At 36.3% G+C, this 12,005-nt stretch overlaps 1 protein-coding gene across 16 annotated transcripts in view; it reads right to left on the bottom strand.

The window, feature by feature from the left end:
* Nucleotides 1-12,005, bottom strand: part of LOC109544873 (paired box protein Pax-5) — a 111,997-nt gene that overhangs the window by 29,529 nt on the left and 70,463 nt on the right. For all 16 annotated transcript variants that reach the window (XM_048668956.1, XM_048668953.1, XM_048668947.1 and 13 more), the window contains one exon: nucleotides 4,655-4,820. In XM_048668956.1, coding sequence (XP_048524913.1) covers nucleotides 4,655-4,820 — 166 coding nt within the window. The remainder of the gene's footprint in view (nucleotides 1-4,654; nucleotides 4,821-12,005) is intronic.

Below are 12,005 nucleotides of genomic sequence, written 5' to 3'. Positions count from 1 at the left end.
GACGGAAAACATGAAATTTTGCAATAATCTTACGCCACCCTTGCCCAAAACGACTATAATTTTTCTAATTTCATAGACAACAGAAGACTGTATTTTTTCTACATACCCCTCCCTCCTAAATTTAAAGCTGGATCCGCCCCTGGCTTGGTTCAACAGTGGGAAGCACTCAAAAAGCGTGATTAGTTGTTGTTGGAACTAATTGTGTATATTTTCATGACTGTATTCCAACTTAATTCAAAAGAAATTCCTGGCTTCCAGTCAATTTTACTGTTTATCATTTAAAATGTCACAAATACGTTTCGATGTATTTCTTTTTCCACCATCATCAGTTTGTATGTATGGTTGTTTCTACCTTCACTTTTGGCATTGAGTCTCAATGGCCTTGGTTTGAACCAAGGAAAACTTTGAAAGCATCCTCTMGCATAGATTGATTGAACGAACCAAAACGTACCATCAAAATCCTCTATTGAAAAAGTATAAATCTACTTAAATACTAATCATTGACTAAAAACGAGWAGGTTTAATCCGCTCATCCTCCTAGAAWAATGCCACAAATGGGTAACTGAAAGAACTCCTGAGCCAAAGACGAATGATAAAAGTCCGATAATTAAGTTTGCAAGTTCCGAATGCGCGTTTGCTATCAATTTMCATGACAATTCAGAATCGAATTCCTTTCGGGGGCCCAATTAAAACGCGACCAGAGAGAGGAGAATCATAGAGCACTGAACTAATTTAAACTCGCCGATCGCGTTGTCAATCTACGACCGCCTTGCTTAATTTGATTGTAAACAGATATTGTTAGTGCCGATAACATCGTTTGTTCTGTTTTTTTGCCGTCCTCTTCCCGCTGGATCTAATTAACGTGTTTGGGCATGAAAACATCGATGGGTGAAAAGGTGAACGATCTCGACTGTGGTTTCAAACAACCCGAGCTAGAAACATCCGACTGGAAGCAAATTATCCAAACTACCACACCGGTGAACCAATTGAAAATAGAAATTCACAATTGTTTCGGAAAATTGCCTCTAAATCCTTCGGAAAACTCCGTAGTTCCAGTTCGATCGTTCCATTTGCCTCGCACACTATTTAAAAGCGACTTAATCATCATAAAGACCGAAGCCAGTCCAGTCCAATCCAATCAACTAAGCCCCCATTAATATGGATCCCCGCAAATTTATGAAGTCGAGTCGCAGAATCCGCCTCTCACTTAACGGGAGAAAATATGAATTCGTCACGGGAGTGAATCCCGAACCCGCACATCCACCCTTAACTCGATCAAATGTTTTCAAAATAATTCAATTATTGTGCCGCGTATTAGCTGAAATGATATCACAAAGGGGTGTGTTGTGCTCATGTACCTCTCGAGGGGAAAATGGAGTGCGTCTCTGGGGTTTGTCCGCAGGACTCGTGCCCTACAGGATAGGATTGAAAACAAAAAACGAACATTTCGAACAACAAACGAATCTCTTGTGGAAAAACGAGCTGCAAACCGACCTTAGAAAAATCGTTTGCAGCCGTTTTCTGGTGCACAAACTGTAACTGTGAATTTATTTATGTGATATAAATATTTTACACAAATATGTTACTAAACTCTTGCTGAAACCGAGCCTGGCTCCGCTGAAGAACTACCTTAGCAGGAATAATAGCGCATCACCCCTAATTAAACTGCGCAAAATAAAACAGAATCTCTCATACGTTTGAAGTAAGAAAACAAATAAAAACATTATTTAAAAGTGAAGCTAAATTAAAACCGCTTTCGAAACTGCGATAAATAGAATGTGAAGACGAAATGAGAGCAAATGTCTTCGAAACTACCAAAAAGACAATAAACTTGACTAATTAGTGCCGTGCTTCAACTAAAGAACGACGATTTAAAGGAAAAATATTCGTTTCCATTCGTTCTGTTCGTCCGATGCCACTTCTTTTAAGGTAAACGCGCCTTTGCGGACGGTTTGCCTTATTTTGAATGCGATAAGCATCGGACGCATACTTTCAGACGTTTGCATCTTAAACGATGCGTAAGAGCAAAGTAAGTATTTTGTTTTATTTTTTAATTCTCATGTAGATTTCAAATTCGTTTTTTACACAAAATATGATTGAAAATTGGATAGTTTGTCAGCTATTGGGCTTTAACCCTCAAAATTCGCTTTTTGCTAGAAAATGCTACTATCCAATTTTCTCTTATATTTTCTAAAGTAAAATAAAACATGTCCCGTTAGAAAAAAATATTGTTCTCTGCGCTGCACCTTTTCAGACGTACTCTGTACAATTGCGAATATTTTTAAAATATTCTTTCAATATGACGATGATAATTTTGAAACAAATAAAACCGGTTATGTCTAAACTTATTTTACTTTATCGTTGGGACACCCTGTATGTTTGTGCGTTATCTTATTCACTTGACAGCAGTTTTTGATTATCATTAGTTCTGTTCGTTCAAGGCAAACAATGAAAAACGTCGCACAAATTTGACAGGAAAAGTGTTGAAATTGGAAAAACAACGTGTAGAATCCATGTAAGTAAGCAAAACTCACTTCCAGGCTCTACCAAATTGCAAAAATTTCTAGAAAACCTGCTTTTGCTGCAATTATCTGCGAATTTTCATTGTGATAAACAAATAAATAAGATATTGGATTAACGGGTATTCAAAAGTGATGATGAAGAAGAAAGGGGCAAAGCAAGTTGAAAAAAAAAACTCAGCTCGAAGGCGAAAATTTCAATTGAAGTGAAAAAACAATAACAGAAAATGTTTACAAAGAGTTGCCAAAAGTTAAATGCCTAACAAGAATATTGAAAAACTTAACAAAAAGCAGACGAAATAGTTTGAAATCCAAACCGACGATATCGCTCCTTGCAAAACGCAATTTTAAGAACCAAATCAATTAAAAAACTCTCAACGAAAGAAAATGTATAAAAAATGAGAATTAACTGGACCTATTAGTGTCATCCTTTTTAGCTGTTAAGACGGTGTTGGTGAAAAATCCAAGCAAAGAAATACGACGTACAAATTAAGAAAAAATGGAGATACAATTCTGGAAGCCAAAAAAACATGACAGAAAATCTGTCTGAGATTTCAACTCCAAAATGCGAAAATCGCAAAATGAATAACAAATTTGCTTTGTCAGAGAAGAACATAACCGTTTTTCCTACTGTTTGAACCTCGAATTCCGTAAACTTTAACAAACTCAAGTTTGCTTCAAACGCTTTTCATTACGGCGGCTTTTATTTACAAAAACTCCAAAAATTATTTTCTTCCATACAGCAGTTCAAATAACTGATTTGTTACGAAAAACAGATTAAACCCCATCGACTGATCCATTTCCAATCTATTATGAAATTTTCAATTAAAATTCCTAGCAAAATAAAATTGTGTAAAATCTCCACCTGATATGGAAACAATCCAAATGGCCAAATAAAACCGAAAGTATTTTTCCAAAGAGTTCGCTTTTAACCATTCGATTTTCGCGAGAATCGACTGACTTTTCCTTAAAGTCTATTCCGGAACAGAGTTTCTTTCCATCCCCGCTCCCAACAGCCCCCGTGCGCTCCCTCATCCTGTTTCTTCCCCCAGGATCCGGCATGGCGCAGCTAACAGGATCACACGACCTGCTGGTAATATTTTTCCGTCTTTTTTTCGCAGTCCATCCAACCGAAAGTCAAAGGGCGATACTTCGTAAGGCTGTTTTTTTGTTGAAAACCCTGATTTCAACTCGGAAAATTAACAACTTGTGGATCATATATCGTAAAGTTATGTACTATTTACTGAAACCAACGAGCGCAATTTTTCGACTTTGTACGCATAAAAACTCCTTTGGGGGTGGAAAAAATACACTCAGGCTCTGGATATTTGTCATATTTTGCCACTGAGGGCACAAGAGTGAACTTATGTCCCGCCATTGTGGCTTTTTTAATGCAGTTCCGGTCGCGGGACCGTAGAAACTCGATTTAGGGCTCGTTCATAGGACGAAATATAAAATAAGGAAACCAGACGAAAAATAAATCATTTTTTATATGGGACCCGTGTCCTTAGGGCGATTTTTTATGTTTGGCTGGAAGAATTGGGAAAATATGTAGGTTCAGAAGGAATTTGAAGAAACCTTCAATAAATGCGTCTTTGGAAAAGTGCTTGAATTTCTTTCAAATGTCTGGCTATTGATTAATTCCGGTAAACAAATATTAGGGGATTGTTGTGTGCTTTTTAGGTGGCACGTGTCCGCCCTTTTATAGGGGACTTTCCCAACGGAAGGGCACATTAAAGCGATGTCATCCCAACTAAATAATGCTTTGAATGTTGACGAAAAACGCATCACTTTTAGGCTGAAACGAAAAAACTCTGGAGCAGAGTTAAATTGTTGTCAAGCCAAAAACCTCTTTGATGGTGTTGAAGTCGCACCCGAACAATGCATATCTGTTAAATTTTACCATTCATTAAACAAACGTCCGTTGGATTATTAAAGATTTTAACGAGCTGGTGTGTTAGACGCGGTTTGACACACATGTGACGATCAGATCAAAAGCCGACACACACTTATTGCCATCATATTTCACGCATTTCAAACAATTGAGTCTATTCAGTCGTATTTATAGCGAACACCAAGCCGATATGGGGGAGTGTTTTCATGTTTCCAGGCTGCGTTATTATGGCTCTTCTTACCTGGAGAGGATTTTCGAGACACATCCATGGGACACGCGAAGTTGCCGGGATATATCACAGGGCCGGACTCCGTTATGGGCTAATTCGACGATTCGTTGTCGAACAACGTCTGGCAATGGTCGTCCATTTACGAACACTCCACCCAGCTGATTAACACCACCATGACCTGAAACAGGGAAATTTTTGTTAAGAATTTTGAATTTATCCTTGACGCAAAAATGAATATCTTCAGCCTCATTTCCAGATTGATTGGGTTGAGTTGAAACCAATCGTCCCAAATTTTCACATTCTTAACTCATTTATTTTCAGAGCATGCAAGAACAAAAAGCGAAACTAAACTTCCACTACTATTGCCTTTAAACCATAATTTTAGGCAAAAAATGTATGTTGCATTTAATAATCAGTAATATTTTTAGAATATAAATTAGTTTGCAATTGAAACCGACGAAAACGCTTTGCAGATGTTTACTCGGTTGAAGCTCGTCAATGCCAATTAAAAAAGAAACGAGCATCAGCATACTGCACATCGGCAATGATCAAGAAATCCTTTCTATACGCAACCGGATACTCGTAAAAATCATTATAACAATTTACCCAAATACTGAAATTCGTTACTATCGAATTTCTCCGAGGATCATTAAAACCGTTTAAATACGATTTTAATGATTCGTTATAAAATGATAAACACCGTTTTTATACGGTTCGAGACCATTCAGGTTATGGCCATAATTTTGTAATGTTTTTTGCATAATTGTTCGGCAGGGCAAAAGACAAGTTACGGACCAAGCCGTATTACCTGGGGACATGTGAAAGGAAATTTAAGAATGGAGCAAACTGGGGCAATGTTAACTTCCCCAAGACCTGGGGCTGGAGGCTTTAGATGCAAATAGCCATGGAAGCTGAGCTCCTAAGAGGTCCTAAGGAAGCGACTCAGTCTGCAGAAAAGCGAAGAAATTGAAGCATTTTCAAGCAAAGCACCAGATAATATGGTGCAGTAAAACTGGGAACATCTGAAGTGAGGAAAGTGAGATGAAGAAAAGCACCTACACAAAAAAACTGCTTCTTAAAAAAGCTTTCAGCTTTCCAGAACATTATGCGGAATGTTTTTGCGACTGTTAACTGCAATGAATGATACTTATTCATAAGTGCATAAACGACCGCAGAAACAACCCGAAAATGCTATCTTTTTAAGAGGCACGTGTCGGACACGTGGCTCATCCCCGTTCGACTGTTGGCAGTCAGTGATAAAGTGACTTCCGAAAAAAATAATAATCCAGACATCCTGAGCTTCAGCGACGTTTATTGTTCATGGGGCGCAAGGGAGTTTTGCACAAGTGGCTGGAAATCAGCAGCAAATTCACTCGATATATATATATATATAATCTTTATTTCCTACAGAAAAAGACTATCGACCCAATCGGTCTTCCTGCCCTTGTTTAGTCCATATGTGTCTTAGCCTAGCTTATTCTAAAATTGATTCCTATTCCTAACACTCGTATAAATTAATCAGCTATAAAAAAAGTAAAAAAATAAAAATTCTTGGCTTACAAAACAAGCATATCTTAGTCCTTAGTTCAGTTGCGTTTGTAGGTGTTCTAGTAAAGTATCTGTTGGGGAACGAAAACGGGAGTGTTTCGTCGGTCTTGTGAGGCAAAAGGGATTCAGTATGGTCCAGTTGTGGGGGTTGTTTGTCCATTTGGTCTGTAAGTGTTTTAGTCTTTCCGAAATTTTTGTCATGTTTGTGCGTTCGTATAGTAGTTGGTTGGATGGGTTGTGCAGTGGGTTTTGGGGGTGTCTTATTCGTGTTATTAGTCTTAGTGCAATTTGTTCTGTTGTTTGTACGTATCGTTTTGTCCTTTCTGTTCCGTTGGCCATGAGTATATGTCATGAGTATAATTCACTCGATTATTGTCCACTTCTATGTTTTGTTTCATTTCGGTTTGGCTCCCTGTAGCCCCAATCTGTGATCGAATCCTGCTAGTTTTGGTAGAAGTAGAGCAAGTTCAAAAAAACCAGTTCTCAAAATTACACAGATTTGGCTGATTTGTTGTTCAGAATATTTCTTCAGTGGTTACAGAACTTGAACGTTCAAAAAGTATGTGTTTTCGTGAACAATGCATTTTCTAACCATCTTAAGCATTATAGTTGGGTTAAACACAGACTTGTGGAGACAATATTAGACGTGTTTTCCAAACGAAACAAAAACGTGCCTAAATGCAAAATTTTCTTTTGAACCGATAACTTTTGTTAAGTTTTCAAAAAATCCTTCTTACGTTCGGACCGAAACACCGATCCAAATGCCGTTATCACAGCAAACTCAACGATTCAAACCTTGTTTGGCACAAGTTTTCAAAGGGAAATAGGAGCGCTTTCTCTTGAAAATCCCGACGAGAATGACCACCTGTCACTGAAAGATAACGAGGAAACATGACCCCCTAATACAAATATAATCCTACTTATCAGTGGAATACATCCGCCTAAATATCAACCACTTAACAGACACATGTCGTGATTCTTATCACGATTATCGGACGATCTAAAACACTTCTGCGGGGGTTCAAAGGAGGCGCACTGTCCCTCCGGCCGCCTGACGACACTGATCCAGCCCCGATTGCTTTATTGGACACGGGGGTGTGAATTAATCGACGTAAGTGAATCAAATTGAACCGGACACGATAGTATTTGATTTTTTCTCGTGGCATCGACAACGTCGAAAACCGAAATTAATTCGGCATTCTCTAATTGGCCTGACCGCAACATCCATGACGCGGCACAATGGAGAATGATAAATGGAAAACCCTTTCCACGATTTCCCAACCCTTTAGCCTTCCATTAGCGGCGGAAAATGGTGATGCTTTACCATTGCATGTTTTTAATTATTACTACCTTTGACTGAATAGAGCTGAAACAAATTGTGCTATTAAATGCGGCGAGAGCATCGCTTAGTTGCGGTCATATCATATTTTGTGGAACCTATTAAGTACCCAGGGTTCTTCGAACGCTCATTATTTTCGAATTTATGATACACTTTAACATTGGAGAATATGTCGACGAAATCTCTTAATGCGTATTGTGTATGACCCGATTTCTACGTGATTTTGTCTAGTTCCATACAGCAAATCATAAATTTAGGCTGGAATTATATTTTTCTTATTTCAAGTCAATGTTCCATTTTAATCAACCATCAGTCGCTCTCAGTTAGGACCGCAACAAACTCATTTTTGTGTATACTTTCTTGAATTAACTCGTTTTTAATTAGCAAGAAAAATTATAGCTAGAGGATTAAAACCGGAATAAGAAACACTCCAAACCATTGAAAAATTAATAAATTAGAACACTCTGAGAGAGGGTCAGATGCCTAAAAATATACAAACGACTAGTTTGGATAAACATATAAGGTCTAAAAATGGAGCTGATAAAACGCAAGATAAAACTGCGTTTAAATTACAAAATACGGCAACATGCATTAAATTAAAGGCAAACACACCAATGGAAATGGGCAAAATTAAGTCTTTAAAGAAGAAATAAACAAAATATAGACGGGATTTCGTCGGCAAAATCATGTAGAGCAACTGCATTTTAACAAATTAAACACAATTTTAAAAATGTATAAAAATGAATGAATGAACAAATCAGAGGACATGCGAAATTAACATTACATAAAATTAACAGCGGTAATAAGAAAGAAAACCACACTACCAATACCAGAAAATTCACAGATGGACGATCCCAAATGTATTTATTGAAATAAATTGTAAGCAAACGATCAAAGAAGTTGTGCATGGAGAAATTATGAAACATCCAAGTAAATGCAAAAAACCCAAACTCATGAAAAACTAAAAGAGCATTTTAAGCGAAAAACAAGTAAAAGCTGAAGGCTACCATCAGATATCTTGCAAAAAAATGAAGAAACAAATTAGCGAATAGCTGACGCAAAAATGAATATCTTCAGCCTCATTTCCATATTGATTGCGTTGAGTTGAAACCAATCGTCCCAAATTTCACATTCTTAACTCATTTATTTTCAGAATATGCAAGGACAAAAAACGAAACTAAACACTTTTTTAAAGATGTATAAAAATTAATGAATGAACAAATCGAAGGACATGCGAAATTAACATTACATAAAATTAACAGCGGTAAAAGGAAATAAAACCACACTACCACCACTAGAAAATGTACAGATGGACGATCCCAAATGTATTTATTGAAATAAATTGTGAGCAAGCGATCAAAGAAGTTGTGCATGGAGAAATTATGAAACATCCAAGTAAATGCATAAAAACACAAACTAATGAAAAACTAAAAGAGCATTTTAAGCGAAAAACAGGTAAACGCTGAAGGCTACCATAAGATATCCTGCAAAAAAATGAAGAAACAAATTAGCGAATAGCTGACGCAAAAATGAATATATTCAGCCTCATTTCCATATTGATAGGGTTGAATTGAAACCAATCGTCTCTAATTTTCACATTCTTAACTCATTTATTTTCAGAATATGCAAGGAAAAAAAACGAAACTAAACGCTTTTTTTAAAGATGTATAAAAATGAATAAATGAACAAATCAAAGGACATGCGAAATTAACATTACATAAAATTAACAGCCGTAATAGGAAAGAAAACCACACTACCAACACCAGAAAATTCACAGATGGACGATCCCAAATGTATTTATTGAAATAAATTGTGAGCAAACGATCAAAGAAGTTGTGCATGGAGAAATTATGAAACATCCAAGTAAATGCAAAAAAAAACACAAAATAATGAAAAACTAAAAGAGCATTTTAAGCGAAAAACAAGTAAAAGCTGAAGGCTACCATAAGATATYTTGCAAAAAAATGAAGAAACAAATTAGCGAATAGCTGACGCAAAAATGAATATCTTCAGCCTCATTTCCATATTGATTGGGTTGAGTTGAAACCAATCGTCCCAAATTTTCACATTCTTAACTCATTTATTTTCAGAATATGCAAGGATAAAAAACGAAACTGAACGCTTTTTTTAAAGATGTATAAAAATGAATGAATGAACAAATCAAAGGACATGCGAAATTAACATTACATAAAATTAACAGCGGGAATGGGAAAGAAAACCACACTACCACCACTAGAAAATTTACAGATGGACGATCCCAAATGTACTTATTGAAAAAAATTGTGAGCAAACGATCAAAGAAGTTGTGCATGGATAAATTATGGAACATCCAAGTAAATGCAAAAAAAACACAAACTAATGAAAAACTAAAAGAGCATTTTAAGCGAAAAACAAGTAAAAGCTGAAGGCTACCATAAGCTAAAAATATCTTGCAAAAAAATGAAGAAACAAATTAGCGAATAGCTGGACGACAGTAAAAACTGTATAATTAGTAATATTAGGACATATGGTAGAGTAAAAATGCTTTCGTTGAAAGATTATGAAGACGGCAATGCAGAAAACACAGTAAGAAGAAGAAACTAAAATAAACATTATTTGTGATAAGAAACAACTAAAGACCGCTGTTTGGTTTACGCAAAATATTTACATTTCCGTTTCTAATTACCAAACAAAAATGATTCACGACTATATTCGTTTGTCTAAATACCATCGAGTAACCGGCTGTGTATACACCCATGCAAATCTGGGTCCATGAGTCTGCCGGCTATAATATTTGAGCACACCTTTTCGTAAATCGGCATTGTCTCGCCCATAATGGAATATTTCGACTTTAAGTAGCTCGTTTGTTATATTGTGTCATACTCGACCCCATTCTGGGTTGGACGATGGGTAGTTTTAATCAAATTGCCCACCCATTTCTCACTCAACATTGTCTAAAGTCGCATTTGAAGCCAGCGCAATCACCAGTGGATGGTAGGATACCAGTGCTATCGGCAGTTTGCTAATTTTCGGTCTAATAGTCAATGGGTGCTTGAAGGAATGCCCTTTGGGTACCAGGTGGCCACTTGAAAAGTCACCCGCCAACCCAAAATACAAAGAAATATCAGTCCCGGTGGTTTGGGTTCATTCATATCAAGTCCCGAGTGATCATTTAGCGATGGTTCTCACACAGAAAAAAATTCTGAGCGAATACAATGCAGGCAAGACGAGTAACGGGTAAACGTTGATTTTCCATTTAAAAACATTTCAGCCAATATATAAAACAAACTCCATAATATTAATTGGGCGCATCGAAATAAAACAAATATCTCGTTCTGCACGCGTTTCGAAGCGATTTTGTCGGAATTTCATGGCTGTTTTAACAAAACAGTTTCGGACAAATATGGAACGTTTCATAAATTTTTCTGGTCGAAATGACGGTTGGTCTCCATCGCATAATACCAACAAGGACGTGCGCAAACTAATTGATGGTCGTGTTTTAAACGTTAATTGCAACAAGTTCTATGGGCACTAAATCAGGTTTCGAATACGGAAAATTGAATCTAAAGGGGCTATTCATGTAAATATTACAAGATGCAAGAGGATGTTGTAAAATGTATTCAAAACGTTGGTGTATTAGGGAAATGAATAGAAGGAAATCGGCAAGCCAGTCTGCAAATTACTGGTTCTTGTCAGCTTCATCAGCTTTTTTCGATACTAAATTAAGTCAGGACTAGTGCAATTTGATTTCAGTCGTTATTGCATGTCAAAATGTATTTATTTCAGTTGCGGTGTTTTTGGAACATATTTACACCAATTTGTATGTTTTTAAAATAGAAAAACTGAGTATTGAGCCAACTGCCAGAGTTCTCCAAGGAGCAAATTTATCATCGTAAATCAAAACGACAATTTGAGCAATTATTTTAGTTCAATTTCGACATTTTTTTTCGAAAATTTCAGTAATTTTTTGTTAAAGTTATGTTTTAGCCCGCTTTCCACGTTGCTTTGAGGACATTTCTTCATTATTGAATGAATTATGAAAAAAATAGCTTGAAACAACGTGAACATCGGTCTAAAAGGAAGTTTCAAAAATTAACAAAATTACGCAAATTTTCGCTTTGATTATTGATGATGAATTTGTTTCATGAAATGATGAACTCAAATTAATAACATACATTACATAAAATGCATACTGTTTTTCTACTTTCTATCGGCATAAGTCAACTAAAAAAAAAATTGTTGCCAAATTGAACCATATTTACGTTAAATTCACTGAACTGCTTGCGTCCTAATAAAACGTTGACTTTGTTGTCTTGTCTTTATTAATACAGGAAGTTTTCGTAAAAGTGGCTGTTAATTTGAGAATTTTCACTGCCTTCTCCTTTCCGAGCTACTCCAAATCAAATCTATTCCTGGGTTTCAGTCATTTATTGTCTCTATTTATTAATCAAAATACGTTTCGGTGTATTTTTCCACTATCATCAGTTTTTCTAAAAT

Source organism: Dendroctonus ponderosae, unplaced genomic scaffold, assembly GCF_020466585.1.
Source record: "Dendroctonus ponderosae isolate FM_Combo_2020 unplaced genomic scaffold, Dpon_F_20191213v2 Dpon_F_20191213_8, whole genome shotgun sequence".
NCBI lineage: Eukaryota > Metazoa > Arthropoda > Insecta > Coleoptera > Curculionidae > Dendroctonus > Dendroctonus ponderosae.
This window is presented reverse-complemented; position numbering and strand designations above follow the sequence as displayed.